Raw genomic sequence first — 19,370 nt, forward strand, 5'->3', positions numbered from 1 at the left:
AAACAACACAAAACAGGTTGTGCCCAATGATTTATGCATTTGGTGCTAAATTCTGTCTTATCTGTTAATTGAGTAACACCCCTCTATGGGCAGACAGGGGTGAGTGCTGCACAATGCACAGCTCATTCCATTTGTACCACTGGTAGGACAGCTTCAATGCAAAATAGCTGTCAGGGAAAATGTGTAGAGACTCTATTGGCTCATAGTAAAATGTGATCATTCAAAATAAACTGCAATTTGAAAAGGAAAGTGCAGATGCTGAATGCAGATATGGTAATGAGCGCATAATCATTTGAGGAGAGTAGAATTAGCAATAAGCTCATCATTTTACTCGCCATTTTACACAGAGTGATACTTACACCGGATTGTCCATCAATAACCTAAAATAGAAAGATGAAGAACAAAAGGCATTGATGGCAGACTTACAAAGAGGGCTACCATAGTATAGAAACCTTTTCTGATAACGCTAATGAGAATGCTGTATCTGCAATCACTTTATTGTCTATTTGGTCAATTGTATTTTTCTTAACCCATAAAAATGTCAAGAAATGAGTGAACAAATAATAGAATATGATCTGCTTGGAAATAGGTTTGTATATGAATAGCCTTATCCACTGAATAGACATTATAAATATTAGTACATTGCAAAGAAATGAACAGCGCTACTTAAAAACAGATGAGTGCCTACCTGCAAAAGAGTTCAAGCCCCACTTATGGGATAAAATACACACTGAGCATACACATGACCTGTCTACCACTGGAGGATGTTGGTTTCCTGTAACAGCTTGCATGCAACTTGTTAAGTACTCGTCCCTCCCACTGCGAAGAAGTCAATCCTCCATGGGAGGGGACCTAACACTAACTAAATCCTACCTATGCATATGCATAGCCTGGGCGCGCTACCAAGTAAAAATAAAAATTGCGCAAAAGACAACTTTACTTACGGTAACGTCTTTTCCAGTAGTCAGAAGGACAGCACCCCTGGATGAGACTTGTCTCCCTCCCAATCGTGGACAGGAACTGCAAAAGAAAGATTTGCATAACAAATAGGCAGCCATATATAAGCTACTAGCTTACCCTCAGTACTTCAGTTAATACAAAAGATGACACGGACCGGTATAAATGCCTACTTACATAATTATTATTCCACCCAAAAATAGGGCGGGTTGCAGGGGTGCTGTCCTTCTGACTACTGGAAAAGACGTTACCGTAAGTAAAGTTGTCTTTCCCAGAACGTCATTGGACAGCACCCCTGGATGAGACGATGTACCAGATATGAGATCTAGGGCGGGACCACTGCCTGCAGTACTTTTCTTCCAAAAGACAAATCTGCTGCGGCTGAGATGTTTAGGCGATAATGCCTCACAAAGGTATTGTGACTTGACCAGGTAGCAGCTCTGCATATCTGTTCTATTGATGCCCCTGACCTCTCTGCCCAGGAAGTCGATATTCCTCTTGTAGAATGAGCTCTAATTGAAGACCCTAACTGCTTCCCTTGAGCTTGATATGCCAATGTAATAGCCTGTCTGATCCATCGTGCTAGAGTCGTTTTGGACGCCTTGTTGCCTCTTTGTTTCCCAGCAAATAGAACGAACATTGCGTCAGTTTTTCTCCATGGACCTGTTCTCTCCATATATTGTATAAGACATCTCCTTACATCCAGGCAATGAAGTCTCTTTTCCTTGTCATTGTTAGGATTCTCACAAAAGGAAGGAAGGAAGATTTCTTGATTCCTGTGAAATGAGGAAACAACCTTTGGTAGAAACGCTGCATCCGTGCGTAACGTAATTCTATCTTCAGAAATGATGCAGTAGGGCTCTTTAATAGACAATGCCTGCAATTCACCTATTCTTCTAGCTGAAGTAATGGCTAGCAGGAAAATGGTTTTTAGAGTAAGAAATTTATCCGAAATTTGTGATAATGGTTCAAAAGGGGCTTCACATAACCCCTGTAAGACAGTATTTAAATCCCATGAGGGTATTCTGGACCTGATTGCTGGTTTCAGTCTCTTTAAAGCTTGGAAGAATCTTAAAATTAGATTTTCTTCTGCCAGCCGTCTTTCTAGAAATACGCTTAGAGCAGATACCTGTACCTTCAGAGTGCTTATACTAAGCCCCTTCTTGTATCCACACTGAAGAAATTCTAATACGGATTTAAGTGATGTATTGTCACAAGATCTTTCCGAGCACCATTCGTTATACACTCTCCAGGCCTTTTGGTATATTACTCGAGTCACCTTCTTCCTACTCTGTATCAAAGTTTCTGATAGTTCGTCTGAAAAGCCCTTGGACTTCAGGATGCCCCATTCAGCTTCCAGGCTGAAAGGTGAAGGCTGTTTAAACTCGGATGCCACACTGGACCCTGGGACAGCAAGTGAGGTATGGGAGGAAAGACTATCGGATCTGTAACCGCTAGTGTTCTTAGTGACGTGAACCATGGTCTTTTTGGCCATAGTGGAGCTATCAGGATTACTCGAGCCTTGTCCTGAATAATCTTTTTTATTACTTGTGGTAGCAATGGAATTGGAGGAAATGCATACATCAGTAACTCTCCCCAATTGATCGAGAAGGCGTCTACTTTCCAAGGTAGGTCCTCTGGAAACAGGGCACAAAATTGCTGACATTTCGCATTCGCTCTCCTTGCAAACAGGTCTACTTCTGGGCAACCCCATTGTAACGTCACCTGCTGAAAAACTTCCAGATCTAGTGACCACTCGTTCGAGTCTAATTTCCTCCTGCTGAGGTAGTCCGCCAAGTGGTTTGAGGTTCCCTTTAAATGTATCGCAGTTAACGATAAAAGATTTCTCTCCGACCAGAATAGGATCTTTGCCGTCTTTTCCCATAAGGGTTGACTCCTCGTGCCCCCTTGCCTGTTCAGGAAAGCTACAACGCTCCTGTTGTCTGTTCTTATTCTGACATGAGAATTCTCTATTAGGGGGCCGAAATGTAGTAAGGCTTGCCATACTGCTTGCAACTCCCTGTTGTTCGATGACTGTGACCTTATTGTCATATTCCATGATCCTTGAGCCGGCAGAGAATTGAAGTGGGCTCCCCAACCCCACAAACTGGCATCGGTTGTGATTGTATTCTGTTGTGGATAATTCCACAGATGACCTGGAGATAGATGATCCAGACGTTGCCACCAGATAAGGGAAGTCTTTACACTTTGTGGAATGATGATCTTCTTGTCTAGAGTCACCAGAGACCTGTTCCAAGATTTCAAAATCCATATTTGTAGAAATCTCGCATGGAACTGTCCCCACTGGATCGCCGGAAAGGCAGAGGTTAGAAGTCCTAGAAGAGCCATGGCTTTTCTTAGCGATATGCTTCTTAATCTCTGAAATGAGAAAATACTATTAAAAATAGAAATGATCTTCCTATCAGGTAACAACAGTTTCTCTTCTCTGGTAGAAATATTGAAACCCAAAAATTCTAGACACTGGGAAGGAATCAGAGCAGACTTTTCCCAATTAATTAACCAACCTAACTCCTGGAGGACGCCCAGAGTTATAAAAAGCTGATCATTAACGGATTTTTCAGAAGAACCCCATAATAAAAAATCATCAAGGTAACCGACAATATTAACGTGTCTTAACCTGAGAAGAGCTAATACTTCAGACATAACCTTAGTAAATAGCCATGGGGCAGACGATAGTCCGAAAGGCAAGGCATTAAATTGAAAATGTCTTACCTCTCCTTCCATCCACACGGCAAACCTCAGGTATTGTTGGCAGGATAAATGGATTGGTAGATGTAGATACGCATCCTTCAGGTCTAGGGATGCCAAAAAATCGTCCTTCTGTAAAAGATGAACTACAGATCGAATATTGTCCATCCTGAATTTCCTGTATTTGATTTTCAGATTCAATTTCTTTAGGTTTAGAATCAATCGATAGGCTCCTTGAGGCTTTTTTACCAAAAAGATTGGGGAGTAGAATCCCTGTTCTCTTTGACATGCTGGAACCTGTCGAATTACTCCTTTCTGAAGAAGAGACTTTACTTCTGACTGGAGGGCTACTAATAAGGCTGGGTCTTTTGGTGATTCTCCCCCCCACCGGAATGATGGCGTCATTGTTTGTTTGTCTTTTTAATATTAGTAGCGGTATTGCGGGGTCCTTGTTGCCTGTAAGGAGCCCATCTTCTACCCCTGGAGGATTTACTATCCGTTTCATTTTTAGCGGGGGCCCGAAATGGCCGTTTATTCTGAAAGGGGCGCTTCCTTGGGAAATTTTTCTTATTATCTGCTGTACGATCTAGTGTATCGTCCAGCTTAGACCCAAACAGAAGATCTCCTTCACAGGGGATACCACAAAGCTTAGATCTGGATGAGTTATCCCCATTCCATGTCTTAACCCATACTCCCCTTCTAGCTGAGTTCACTAGTGCGGTGGTACGGGCTGTTAATTTAACCGTATCGTCTGCTGCATCAACCATAAAATCTGAGGCATTAGTGATTTTAGGAAAGTCATTAAGGATTTCTTCCCTAGACACCCCATTTGCTATTTTATACTGTAATTCTGCCAACCAAGTCTTCAGAGATCGACTCACTGCTGTCGATGCTACTGCCGGCTTAAAAGTTAATGAAGCAGACTCCCAAGCCCTACGCAAAACATTATCCATTTTCTTGTCTATTGGGTCTTTAAGGTTTCCGAAATCCTCAAACATAAGGTCTGATTTTCTTGAAACCCTGGAAAAGGACGGATCTAGTTTTGGCGGAGGGCCCCAATAAGCCTGGTCATCAGGAGAAAAAGGATAACGCTTAGATAAAGATTTTGGCCAAAAGGCCCTTTTCTCAGGATTTTGCCACTCTTTCTTGATCAAAGTTTTAAGAGTAGAATGGACCGGGATGAACCTGGATTGGGGGTCCGCCAAACCCTCATACATTTGGTCAAGGGGTGACAAGGGTTTTCGCTCTGATTTAATACCCATTGTTTCATGCATGGATGTCAAAAGATCCTTCATTAATTCTGTAGAAAAAGCAAACTTATGTGGTTTTTCAGTCTTATCCATCTCCTCCCCCTCGGATATTTCATCTAATGCAGAAATTTCTCCCTCAGAAAATTGAGAACCTTCTACCTCACTATCTCTGCTTCTCCTAGCCTGTACAGGAGCACGAGATAAAGGAATTGGAGATAAACCACTGACATTAAGGTTAACAGGAACCTCATTGCTAGGACCAGGCATTTCAGCAGGACTGGGAGCTACAGTCTGAGAAGAAATGGCAGAATCTTTAATTTCCTTGATGGCTGAAGACATTTCTGACCGCATCCATCCCATCAGATCCTTAAAGATTACTGGTGATTCATCCTTAACCAGTTTGTTTGTACAATCCTGGCACAGCTTTTTTGAGGTAGAGGATGACAAGCGAGAGGAGCAAATGGCACATTTCTTCACAGATTTACTAGATCCACTAGACTGTGTGGAAGATTTGTCAGATTTGTCCTGTTTTCCAGGCTTTTCATGTTTTTCTGGCTAAAAAACACAATAACAAGCCAACCATTAGTACCCTCTCTAGTATATATTAAAATACACATATATACACACTGTATAATTTGTACATAAGTACTTGCCAGAGAGGTATCTTGGGCTGGCCTGGCAGACTGCGCAGGAGCTGACCCAGTAGCGTCCTCCATGCTCACTTTAGACAACCAGAGTGAGTCAGGAAACAGATTTAAATAATCATCACATGATACAAAGAAATGCAAACAGCCACCTGAATACTCAGTTCATTAGCATGTTTCTCATTTGCATAAGCCTTACAAAGGTTAGCCAGTCGCGGCACCTGCCGCTTAATTGCTTAAGCTTATTAGCATAATTATCCCCCTTCTGAGGCACCTGCCGCATGTAAACCGTTACCTTAGCGGATCAGCTGATGCTGATCCGCAATGACCGCCGCGGCCGCCTGCCGCCTGATCTGAGTCACACTGGACGCTGCGCGTGACGACTTCCGGGTAGACCCGGAAGTACCTTGTCTCCCAAGCGCGCCTGCGCTATATCTCCGCTGCCTTGTACGGAGAAGCCTCCTCCACGCTGCAGGGCTCCCACTGTCACCTGAATCAGCCTAACTGGAGCCCTGAAAAGACGTTGCCCCTGAACACCTGTCAAGGATAGCACTCTGGAGACCTCTCCTCTGCATTCCGTCCGGGACAGGAAACTGAACTGAAGTACTGAGGGTAAGCTAGTAGCTTATATATGGCTGCCTATTTGTTATGCAAATCTTTCTTTTGCAGTTCCTGTCCACGATTGGGAGGGAGACAAGTCTCATCCAGGGGTGCTGTCCAATGACGTTCTGGGAAAAGTGGGATCAGCGCATCACCAGGCCACCTCCGAATGGCCTCCGATCAGAGATGCACTGAGCCCCCCCAGAGACTGCAAACGCACCTTGAACCCAAACAGAGGCTCTGCATATACACCAAAAGCAAAGCTGTTAAGTGGGAGCAGCTGACCAAAAATGAGTTAAATTAGTACATTGCAAAGAAATGAACAGCGCTACTTAAAAACACTAATTCATGCAAGCTGTTACAGGAAACCAACATCCTCCAGTGGTAGACAGGTCATGTGTATGCTCAGTGTGTATTTTATCCCTTAAGTGGGGCTTGCACTGTTTTGCAGGTAGGCACCCATCTGTTTTTAAGTAGGGCTGTTCATTTCTTTGCAATGTACTAATGTACTCAGTGCATCTCTGTTCGGAAGGCCATTCGGAGGCGGCCTGGTGATGCGCTGATCCCACTTTTTGCGCAATTATAAATATTAGGCCCATGCTAAAAATTAAAACTAAAACCGTCAAAAGTTCTGTAATTATACTCCATGCTTCATACTATATGCTTCATACTAACTACACATACTTTTTTGTAATTATTTGTTAAAAGTGCAGTTGTGGGATAAATCAGGTGCTAGCATTTGGCTTAAGTGATAATTAAGGCCTTGGAAGTGATAATTCTTAGGCCTCAGAATGTTACGAGGATTAGTCCCACTTTCTGAGCACTGAACATCTTTTCTAGCAAGCGGGAGCTCACAATCTAATCCCTGCCATAGTCAGTCATTGTCTTACGTGCCCTATTGTAGACCTGGGACCCACTACAGGTTCTTACTGGTGCTCTCTGATGTGTCGCAAAGCACCCATAATGGGTCCCAGATCAAAAATTTGTGCAGTCACAGAAGTGCCATGATTTGGCCACTGCAGCCACTGATGCGATTGCTCCCAAAATACTGCAAGAAGCCATTTGTGATTGCTCCGCTATTGCAATGCTGCTTGTGGGGTCACCTTCAGAGGAATCCACTGGTGTAGTGCTTTGCTGATCACCAGCGATCGGCAAGCTCACCAAAAGCACTACCTTTGTTCCTGTGGGTCCCAAGCCTAAGGCCAATTTTTGTATTTGCATGTTTTTGGGATATGGGAGGAAACCGGCGTGCAAAGAGGAAACCTACGCAAACACAAGGTGAACATACAAACTCCATGGAGTTAGTGTCCTGGCCCAAATCTGAACCAGGTGCAAGAGTGCTATGCATTACACCACTGTGCTGCCCCTAATACTATGGTATACTTGCTACTGCTTGTAGTTCGTTCATTAAGAACTGTATGATTTTATTTCTCCACTTTCTGTAGAGTCTGAATAAACATGTTCTCCCGTCTTCTCACCTGGGTGTGACGGGCGTGTGTACATTGCCTGGTGGTGAAGCCCCTCTAAAAAAATCTTCATCCAGTGTGACTTCAATATGGTCCTTGGCTCGCCTCATGCTGTATCCAGGCGATATGGCCAGGTACTTGTCAGTCTTAGAAGATAAATCATACACAAAACATTTACAGGCTTTGCCTAATATACATTTGTTTCTTATTGTGTTATTTTCCTGTTTCCTATTTCTCCTCCTATAATGACTTTATCTAGTAAAAGCATCCCTACAAGTTACACACAGACAAGATACTTTATTTCAAAATCAACATTTATTGCCAGTGTGGTAATATGGAGATAAGGTTATAAAACATTAATTGCTGTAATATTCTCATAACTTTTGACCACAACAAGACAAGGCACAGGCAAAGTATTGCACACAATTTTTATGTAAAATAATAAGGATTAAAACACTCAGATATCTGCAAAACAAACTAAGACTGAAGAATGGTATACTAGCTAATTTTTTACATGAATAGTAATACATATTCCCATAAAGTAATTTTTTTTCAGATGACAATATTTTGGATGCTTAAAGGACATCTGTAGCAAAAAGGCTGCCATATGTATTTCCTTCTAAACAATACCAGTTGACTTGCAGCATTGCTGGTCTATTTAGCTGCAATAGTGTCTGAATAACACCAGAAACAAAAATGTCAGAAACACTGGATCTGCTCTATGCTTGTTCAATGCCTATGGCTGAAAGCATTAGAGGCAGAGGATCTGCAGAACAGTCAGGGTCAGGTAAGGCCCGGTTCACATTAGCGGTTGTTTGCCAAACGGACCGGATGACCTGACCGGATCCGGACCGGATCCGGATCGGAACCGTACGGTTCTGGTCCGGATCCGATCCGGATCCGGTCAGGTTGCATCAGGTGTCCATCAGGATGCGATCCGGATCCGTTTGGCAAAAGTTCGTTAAAAACAAAAAAAAAGTTGGGGTCTGGGAGGTCAGCAGAAGGGGGACCTGTGGAATCAGGCCCTCTGCTGTTTAGCACTCACCTCCACCTCCGACATGCTGCCAACATCTCCGGATCCAGCTGTGCTGCTCCACTCCGAAATGCTTGCCCATGTGTCCCCAGCCAATATCGCCGCAACAATCCGCATAGGAAGTGGGGTAGAGCATCCGGATTTCTCAGCCAGTGTGTTGTGCGGCCTCCGGTTCCCATTTGTTTGTATTGGCCGGATGGTGCAGTCCGGCTCCGCCCCGGATACGGCTGCCGGAGGGGCCGGATGAAAAAATGGCGCATGTTGGAACGGAGGCCGGAGTCCGGATCCGGCCCGGATCCGGTCCGGCTCCGGTTCTGCAGAACGGACCCATGTGAACGGACGCATAGGCTTTAATTGCTATGCCGTGCGTCCGTTCCGTCCGTTCTGCAGGCGGTGCGGCTCCGGAACACGGCGATTCCGGAGGGCCACCGCAAGTGTGAACCGGGCCTAACTGGTATTGCGTAAAAGGAAATAAATACAGAAGCCTCCATATCTCTCACCTCAGTTGTCCTTTAAAGTAATGACTGCCAATCATCTTTGGCTATGAAAATTCAGGAGGACTTCCTTATCCACTTCAGGACTAGAGACTGTTGGTACCAAAAATGGGCTTACCAGCGTCAAGCAGGTTTCTTTGCTATTAATGTTCTATTTCTTAGCTGCTCTACACATACAATTAATTATCTCATAAGTTTATTTTTGCTTCAGATTCACTTTAAAGAGGAACTGTAACCCAAGTTTCAACTTCATCCCAATCAGTAGCTGATACCCCCTTTCCCATGAGAAATCTTTACCTTTTCTCAGACAGATCATTAGGAGGTTCTGTATAGCTAATATTGTAGTTAAACCCCTCCCACAGTGCTGACATCACACTGTGGGAGCCTTGTTGTATTGTGAGAAATAACAGCTGTTTCCAAATGCCAAAAATGCATCATCTCTTTCCACAGACATCACCTGCCAGCAGTAAACATGCAGTCGTCATGTGACAAATGTCAGAATTCAAATCAGTGAGGAAAGATTTTACTATGGGCAAACACTGATTAAATTATCTATAAATAATTATTGCAAAAATTAAATACTTTTCATCACATTATTTTCACTGCAGTTCCTGTTTAAGTTTTGGCAAATTGCATGGAAATATTCACTAAACTGAAACTGCCATTCAAACCTAATAACTAACCAGCATCTACATGTAAAACAAAAAGGAGGAAAACAGAGAGCCCAATATAGTGTAGTAATTTTTGATATAGATGAATAAAATGTATCAATGATGGATATACTCACAAATCTAGGTTACCAGCCAGGTAACCAGTTAAGTCGCAAGTGGGGAGAATTATGACCTGACCCCATTCAGGTATAAGAAGTCGCTCTCTGTAGAGGAAAAATAGGGATATACCCCTCAACTAGTGGTGGACTAGACTAGTTGCAAAAGTTTTTAACAGAGGCGCCAATGTAGAATAAAAGCATCAAAAAGCAGTTTAAAAAGGGGGAAGTTTGTAGACTTATCTCCCTCGAGAAGAAAACAGACTAGGATTCATTATTTTAGTAATAAAAATAACATTTAATTGTAGCTCCAATATGCAACGCGTTTTACGGGCAAAATCCCGCTTCATCAGGCAATCAATAGAGAAAGAGGAACTAGTTGGAGTCTGTATGACAGCCAAGCGCCTCTGTCAGACATATTGGAGCTACAATTACAATGTTATTTTTATTACTAAAATCGCAAATCCTAGTCTGTTTTCTTCTCAAGGGAGGTAAGTCCACCAACTTTCCCCTTTTTAAACTGCTTTTAGATGCTTTTATTCTACATTTGCGCTTCTGTTAAAAACTTTTGCAACTAACCAGCAGCTACTGGGATTGATTCGATGAACTTCAATTCAGAAAAAAAATTGTGCATGGTAAGCTAGAGCTGAAGCTCGTCCATACTAGAAAAGTACCCATCTAGCTATAGTATAGTTAAAATATAATATAATTGAAAGGAGTCTCACTACTTACATCTGCAGACCCGCGACTCTTCATCCTGGATGCAGAGAGTCTTTGAGGTGTCCATTTTCTGCAGAGAAACAATGTACACACAGGCAGTGGAAAAACACAGGTAAACGATTGAATAAGGAGAGGCGTACAGACAAAGGTAAGGACTAAGCCATCATTAGCCACAAACGACTTATGCTTGATCACCAATATATGGTACAAAAGATCACTTCTCTGGCCCAAACTGTATGCTAAAATTGATCTGTCATTATTCAACAACTAAGTCATTGTGTGATTGCATGCAATTAATGATAATTACACACTGCTGGGTAACCTGTACCTGGCTTTGCTGTTAGGTTTTCAGGGCATTAAGACACTCATTGTACAGTAGGTGTAGAAAGTGAGGCACAGCAACAGTGTGAAGCTTAGAGTGGAGGAAGAGGACATACTTGGAAAGAGATGATTTTGCACACGCTGGATCTCTTGCTGGGTCGCGGAATGTAGGGAGTGCAGGAGGAGAGGTCCTGTGGACAGAGAGAGCATAGAATTACATGCAATTATGAGTCTTGTTATTGAGACATCGGACCTGCTCATGAGAATGTTTTGTGAGCTGGTAATAATGATACACACTTATTTGCAATTATGCGATTACATTTACACTGAACAAATGTTTAAGTGGTTCTATCAAGAAAATCAATTCATATGAACCATGTCACAGTCAGGACAGCCTTTATTATGCATTTATATAGTATTGAGTTTCCACAGTGCTGTACAGAATACAATTCAAGTTACTACCCTCAAGAAAGCTCACATCTGAATCCTATATTGGTCGGTAAACAGAGGCGCCAGAAGGATAAAAGTACATAACATTTTAAAAAAATTGCTGGGAGGAAGTCCACAGAGGCGCTCTGCTTGCTATAACTGAATTGCTGTTGTTTATCCCCTGCTTATTGCCTGAAGAAGTGGGCTGTGCCCGCGAAACGCGTTGCATCTTTGGGGTATTTTCAATAAATGTGTATATCTATATATTTACAGTCCTTGGTGTCTGCTTTAACGGAGGCGGGTCCACCACCTCCTCCCAGCAATTTTTTAAAAAAATTATGTACTTTTATCCTTCTGGCGCCTCTGTTTACCTACCAATATATTTGAGTCCACCCCAGGTGGAGGGGTGATCTACCCCCTTTCTTCCTATCTACAGAGAGCGACTTCTTAATCCTGAGTGAGGACAGGTCTAATCTCCTCACCTGCCTAATGAGTGGTTACCTAGGTGGTAACCCGTGTTTGTGAGTATTACCATCTCACTGTTTCATTTATCCAATCAATTTTGACATACTACACCATATTGGGCTCTCGATTTCTCTTCAACTTCACATCTGAATCCTAACCATCGTCTTCAGCAGGGATGTCTGACTCCATGGATATAGCCCTTGAGGACTGGAGTTCAACACCTATGGTCTAAAGCCTTGTATACACTCTAACTGGAAATGAGTGAAAACAAATCATGTACGAGCGACCAATTATTGGGAGTGATGCTTTGGGTAAACTATGGCTTGCGAGCAGTTGAGACAAGAGTCCAGACTTGTCAGAACGTGATGTGTGTCCAATTTGAGGTAGAGATGACGCAACATGGAAGTGACGGGGCAGATGTAAATAAGCTTCCAGAAAAAAATGCAAGAAGATTTGAAGCCGGATCATTCTAATGATGTTGTGCACATGCAAACTATCGATTAATGCAAAACACGCAAAAAATGCTTTCGTAGTCTAGTTACTTCCATCTTCTTCATGCTTGCATTATTCACACAACAGTTTAAGGACCACTATTGTGAAAAAAATTAAAATGCATATGTATAAGATGTGCATTTGTCCCAGAATAACATGCACTATAAATTACCTTTTTACAATGTTGCTGTCACTTACAGTAGGCATTAAAAATCTGACTGTTGTTGGACTAGTCCTTCTCCTGGAAGATTATCTTGGTTTTCTTTATTTTCAGAAGCACTTACTGAACCACAGTAGCTCAGACAGTACAACTGCCAAAGTAGTGTGTAAGCGAGTAGGGAAGGGCTCCGCCCGAAACATGTCGTGTGCCTCTGTATGCTGCTAATGCAGTTGTTTGCTGAAGCCATTTGTGTGCCGTCTCCATTTGTGCTATTGTAAGCGAGTAGGGAGGCTGGCTGGCATCCTTGTTAAACCTGACACATTTTTACTGCATACTGTAGGTGACAACAACATAGGAGAAAATACATTCATAGTACATTTTACTCTGGTGAAAAAAAACAAAATACCTCTTATAAATATGTATGTTAAGTTTTAAATTTTTTCACGATAGTGGTCCTTTAATATCTGACAATCTCATACAGACTTTGTGGACAGCACGTTTGTCAGAAAAAAAATCTGCCAGGATGAATTTCGCGAGACGAAACTCTTTCGTCGTTAATTTTTAGGTCATTAAGTACAATTATAACATAGATTATTGGCTGATCGGTGATTGATCTGTTTCTTTTGAAAGGAATCACCCTTGTGTCTTGTGGGAAATGAAGAGGATTCCTCGCATGCGGTTTCCATATGATGTGTGTATTTGTCTGTAATTGAATGCAGGCAGTTTTTACAGTACCAGTGCACTGCAATGAGGAATTACGTGTTATTTGGATGCACGCTAGTGCACATTATATATATATATATATATATATATATATATATATATATATATATATATATTTTTTTTTTTTATTTTTTTTTTATTATTTTTTTATTTTTAAACATACAGAATCGCAGTTTGCTTTTGAAAATTCAGTGTTTGCATAAGAAAGCATTTCATGCGTTTTTGCATGCAATTTTGTTTTGCAGGAAAACATCTCAAAAGACTTATCACACATTTCAACACAGTTAAGGTCATAAGCAAGAACATTGAGACATGGTGCTAACGTAAAATGTTCTTCCCATACTTTTTTCCCCTTTAATGTATCTGCTGTGCCACAGTTGGGTTTTTTTTCCCTCACTTCCTGAATTTGTTAACTTGTCAATGAGATGCAAATAATTCCAAGTTGATGCAGGATTATGCAAATTTTGGATGCAAATGTATGCTGCTTGAAAATGTTTCATTCTAAAGGCTGTCATACACTGGTCGATTGCCACCAGATCGACCAACAGATAGATCCCTCTCTGATCAAATCTGATCAGAGAGGGATCTAATGGCTGCTCATACACTGCACACAGATTTTGAATAGATTAAGCATGACATCGATTCACAACCTGTGGAACTGCCACTGCCGCCTGCCTCGCACCCCTGCTCCGCTGGTCAGCTGCAATACATTACCTGTCTGCCGGCACTAGTCCCCGCAGTCTCATTTCTTCCAGCGTACTCCTCCATCTTCGCTTCACTTCCTGTCAGTGTCCCGTTCTGTGACAAACAGAAAGTTCAAATAGCAGAGTGCCCTCTACTGTTTGAACTTCGCTTTCTCACAGGACGGGACACTGACAGGAAGTGAAGAGAAGATGCCAGAAGAAATGAGAGACTGCAGGGATCCGGGGACTCGCACCAGCAGACAGGTGATGATATTGCTGCGTTGATCATCGGGCAATTCCCACCAGCAGATGGAGCTGTGGAGTGCAGACGATCACAGCCTCTGCACGGCCACAGGTAGGAATTGTACAGATCAAGGCAAAGTAGGGCACGATAGCCCTCCAAAAGAGAGAGCACAGAGACAGACTAAATGTGTGTTCCCCAATCTAGTCGCCACCCAGTGACAGCGAACACACATTCGCAGAAACGAGAGTGGGAACGCAATTGCAAGAGATGCTATTGCCAGAAGTGACAGAAGGCAGAACAGAGCAGAGTACGAGAGTAGCAAAGGCACAGCAAACAACAATGAGAAGATAAAGAAAATAACAAACGCAAACTAAACCTGAACACTGCACTCATTCGCAACAGCGAATGCGTTTCATCACGATTACCGCGCATTAAGCACCCAGTGATAAGCGTGCCACCCTAACTAACCAATGACAGACAAACACGAAATAGAGAACGTGAACGCTTGCTAAGCGGTTACCTCACCGAGCCTACAGCAAGCGTTCATATCAGACAAGACAGACAGAAAGACAGACAGGTGGGGCTGCCAGTAGCAACCGCTGCTCTAGCTAGCACCCCTAAGGCAGAGATACAGAAGGAGGCACTGCCACTACCACTAGGGCAAGTGCGATCCAGACAGATAAACAGAAGGGGCTACCAGTAGCAACCGCTATTCTGGTTAACACCCCAAAGGCAGAGATACAGAAGGAGGCACTGCCACTACCATTAGGGCTAATGCAATCCAGACAGATGGAGCAGCCAGTAGCAACCACAGCTCTGGCCTACACTCCCAGACAGACAGAACGATTCCCTGTCGACCACCGCTGGCGACAAGGCAATCGAGACACAAAAGGAAGCACTGCCACTACCATTAGGGCTAATGCAATCCAGACAGATAAACAAAAGGGGTTACCAGTAGCAACCGCTGCTCTGGTTAGCACCCCCAGACAGACAGGACGATTTCCTGTTGACCGCGGCTGGCGACAGGACAATCGCAACAGAAAGACAGTACAGGCAAAACAGATAATACAATCCGACTGCACTAGAGGGAATGCCTAGTACAGTCCCAAGAATTACTCTAAGATAATCTTTAACAAACAGGCAGGGCTGACACTCTAGGAGTGTTAAGCAGTAACAAACCATTCAAATGACCAGCCAAGGATTCTGGGAGAACATGGTATTTATACTGTCAGCCTTCAAAGGAGGCAGCTAGGCAATCTGCATAACAAATATATGCAAATTCCTCAGCAGCAGAGCAGGTCTGAAACTTGCAAAGCAAAGACAGGTCTCTTTTCCAGAGACCTGCAGCCCTCAGACTTAACCACCCTGGCGTTCTGATTAAATCGCCAGGGTGGCTGCGGGAGGGTTTTTTTTAAATAAAAAAAAAACTATTTCATGCAGCCAACTGAAAGTTGGCTGCATGAAAGCCCACTAGAGGGCGCTCCGGAGGCGATCTTCCGATCGCCTCCGGCGCCCAGAATAAACAAGGAAGGCTGCAATGAGCGGCCTTCCTTGTTTTGCTTATATCGTCGCCATAGCGACGAGCGGAGTGACGTCATCGACGTCAGCCGACGTCCTGACGTCAGCCGCCTCCGATCCAGCCCTTAGCGCTGGCCGGAACTTTTTGTTCCGGCTGCGCAGGGCTCAGGCGGCTAGGGGGGCCCTCTTTCGCCGCTGCTCGCGGCGAATCGCCGCAGAGCGGCGGCGATCAGGCAGCACACGCGGCTGGCAAAGTGCCGGCTGCGTGTGCTGCACTTTATTTGATAAAAATCGGCCCAGCAGGGCCTGAGCGGCAGCCTCCGGCGGTGATGGACGAGCTGAGCTCGTCCATACCGCTCAGGAGGTTAAGGAATGGTCAAACAGCTGTCTGCCCGTGCAGCCAGCTGAGCGGATCATTACACCAAGCCAAATCACAATACCCATCACTTCTTCTTAACCCCCCTGGCGCCAGGGGGCAGCGCAGCAGCTTTTTTTTTTTTTTAAATCATGTAGCGAGCCCAGGGCTCGCTACATGATAGCCGCTGCTCAGCGGCATCCCCCCGCCCGCTTCGATTGCCTTCGGCGATCTCCGATCAGGAAATCCCGTTCAAAGAACGGGATTTCCTGGAGGGCTTCCCCCGTCGCCATGGCGACGGGGCGGGATGACGTCAGCGACGTCGGGACGTCATTGGGAGTCCCGATCCACCCCTCTGCGCTGCCTGGCACTGATTGGCCAGGCAGCGCACGGGGTCTGGGGGGGGGGGGCCACGCGCCGCAATGGATAGCGGCGATCGGGCGCGGGCCGGCAACGATCAGTGTGCTGGCGTAGCTAGCAAAGTGCTAGCTGCATCCAGCAAAAAAAAAAATTATGTAAATCGGCCCAGCAGGGCCTGAGCGGCACCCTCCGGCGGCTTACCCCGTGTCACACACGGGGTTACCGCTAAGGAGGTTAATACTAGCTTTTTTCTCACGGTTGATTATAGGAAGACCGACTATATGAATTTGAAGAACTGTTTTTACGATTTTTTGCTATGTGTCAATAAAGTTTTCTAATTTTTGTACTACACAAGATTGCACTATAGTCTTTTTCAATATTAGTCCCTCTCTAAAGAAACAAATATTCTTCCTGGACAGATCGACTGATTCGATCGGTCAAAATTTGCGTTAACAATTTCACAGCAGATTTGATCACAGTGATTGAATCTGCTGTATTTCAACGGGAATTCATTGTAGTGTATGGGTACCTTAACTCCACCTCAGAAGGATTCGATTGGTCCATTTTCAAGGTGCATAAATTTGCATAATCCAACATCATCTTGGAATTTTTTGTATGACATTGACCAACCCTAACCCGGACATGTAGCTAATCTTGTCAGACACCTCTGATCTGCTTGCTTGTTTCAGGTCGCTCACAGTGGCCATTAGTCTCTATGAGACTAATGGTCCACAGTATCCGCGGTGAGACACGATGCACTGGAAGTGCTCTGGGCACCGCAAGGTAACACAGAAACTGCATTACCCTGTGATTCACAGAAACTGCATTACCCTATGATTCCCAGAAGTAAACCGGAAGTCCCGTGTTAATGTTATTTTTAGTTTTTTTTTTATGGTCATACACCATCTATAACGCATGGTACGACTATCCTAGGACGTTGTGGTGCGATCAGGTGCAACCAGCGTTAGAGGAGCAGGATCAGCAGGACAGCCAGGCAATTTGCATGTTTTAAGATTAAATGTCAGCCGCAGTATCCCTCTCACTTCAGGTTTCCTTGCAGTAAATCATAGAACTTTAATTTAATAGTCTAGACAAAAGACATATACAGTACATTAAATCTGGTCAACTAATAGTAAATACTGATTCAGATTCAAGCACTTTATTGTCATTGTGTAACACAACTGAATCCAACCTTAAATGGAATATCTGAACAGGGGGGAGGGGGGGGGCACACATTTACTTACCCAGGGGCTTCCTCCAGTCCCTTGCAGCAGCTCCACTCCCAGCCGGCGGCCCGGAGTCCCCGCCACTGCAGAGTCCGACCTTGCGAGATTGTCCTACGGCTCCTGCGAGAGCGCCGCTGTCAACCACTCGCACGTGGTGTGGAGTGGAGTGTACTGCGCAGGTGCAGAACTACTCACCAGTACAGTACACTAGACCTCACGTGTGAGTGATTGAAAGCAGCGCTCATGCAGGCCGGGTAGAGGATGACCTTGCGAGGTTGGTCTCTGCACCGGCGGGGACCCCGGGCCGGGGGCAGAGCTGCTTTGAGGGACATGTCGGCTGCAAGGGGCTGAAGGAAGCCCCCAGTAAATGTAATTTTTCTTCCTCTGCTAGGACATTTCCTTTAAAGGACAACTGATGTCAGAAGAATATGTAGACTACCATATTTATTTCCTTTTAAACAATACCAGTTGCCTGGCAGCCCCGCTGATCTATTTGGCTGCAGTTGTCTTTGAATAACACCAGAAACAAGCATGTGGCTAATCTTGTCAGATCTAACAATAACATCAGAAACACCTGATCTGCATATTATGGTTCAGGGTCTATGGCTAAAAGTAATAGAGGCAGAGGATCAGCAGGATAGCCAGGCAACTGGTATTGCTTAAAAGGAAATAAATATGACAGCCTCCATATCCCTTTTGTTACAGTTGTCCTTTAAAATAGTAAATTTGTTATATAGGGCAGTAGAAATAAGATCTTGTAATGGCAAGAAGGAAAACAGTGTGGGGTGATTGAGGGCTTTACCTTGGTCTATTCCTGTTACCCCCTCGGGGCACTTCCACGGTAGGACTCACGTTTGTAGAGCCTGAAGCCACATACTGGGTCCAAGGATACTGGATATAACTTGACATGATATGACAGGATCAGCTCAGTCTGCAGAAAGAGTCAGAAAAGTATGCTGGGAGATACTGACTTGTATTAAATGTATGTACAAGACAGCCTGAAACATTTGTAAGTTTGAAAAGGTACTGTAACAATGAATAAGGCTCCACTATAAATGCTGCAACTGCTGTGTTACATTTTGTTGACAGCCGTGTAACCCAAGCTGTACATAGTTAGACAACATGCACTTGTCTCTTATCAAATCTTGATGCAGCACGACAGGTTATAAAAAGTTATATATTATTTCAGTGACACACACGAGGTTTGTTAATGTGTAAATTGTACTGACCTTTTCAGTGACCACAGACTCATCTTGTAACCCATTCGAGGTGGAAGGATTGTGAAATTATGAAATCTTAACAGCCAGACAGGGAAAGTGAGGGCTTCTGGAGCAATGCAGGTTTACATGGTTGCTGTAGAAACAATAAGGCCTCACCTCACTGGCTGCATTGTCACACACTGCTAAGAACTCTTTCCAAGTAGCTTGTCTTTAGTTAACCTCGCTTGTGCCAAAGGGTGCTGTTCTGTGAAGAAGCCACTGATAAGTTCTCTCATACACAGCTGAAAAGCTACTGCCTGTGTCAAGGTCTTTAGTGAAGAGTTTAGTGGTTAAAATTCTCACTTTTGGCCTCAATTCACTAAGCAGTTTACACTAGTCTACAGATGTTTTTTAGTCTACTGATGGTTTGGTGTAATGTTTTAGACCGGTTTTTAGACCTGGTCTAACATTCAGTAATTGCTCAATTCACAAAAGCAAACAAGGAGTAACCACGCCCACTTTTTCTGACAGAGATTAGACCAGCTGATTTCTTGTT

At 43.9% G+C, this 19,370-nt stretch overlaps 1 protein-coding gene across 3 annotated transcripts in view; it reads right to left on the reverse strand.

Annotated features, from left to right (window-relative positions):
* The window catches only part of FLACC1 (flagellum associated containing coiled-coil domains 1), an 84,480-nt gene extending 65,290 nt beyond the window's left edge, over window positions 1-19,190 (reverse strand). The window contains exons 1-6 of one of the 3 annotated variants that reach the window (XM_068245165.1): window positions 18,845-19,190; window positions 18,418-18,546; window positions 11,077-11,151; window positions 10,652-10,709; window positions 7,639-7,772; window positions 360-380 (exon numbers count right to left, since the gene is read on the reverse strand). In XM_068245165.1, the coding sequence (XP_068101266.1) occupies window positions 360-380; window positions 7,639-7,772; window positions 10,652-10,709; window positions 11,077-11,151; window positions 18,418-18,524 (395 nt within the window). In that variant the 5' untranslated portion in view covers window positions 18,525-18,546; window positions 18,845-19,190. The remainder of the gene's footprint in view (window positions 1-359; window positions 381-7,638; window positions 7,773-10,651; window positions 10,710-11,076; window positions 11,152-18,417; window positions 18,547-18,844) is intronic. The other 2 variants (XM_068245164.1, XM_068245166.1) reach the window with 2 other exon arrangements.
* Window positions 19,191-19,370: the final 180 nt, after the last annotated feature.

Source organism: Hyperolius riggenbachi, chromosome 7 (genome assembly GCF_040937935.1).
Source record: "Hyperolius riggenbachi isolate aHypRig1 chromosome 7, aHypRig1.pri, whole genome shotgun sequence".
In the NCBI taxonomy this organism is placed as follows: domain Eukaryota; kingdom Metazoa; phylum Chordata; class Amphibia; order Anura; family Hyperoliidae; genus Hyperolius; species Hyperolius riggenbachi.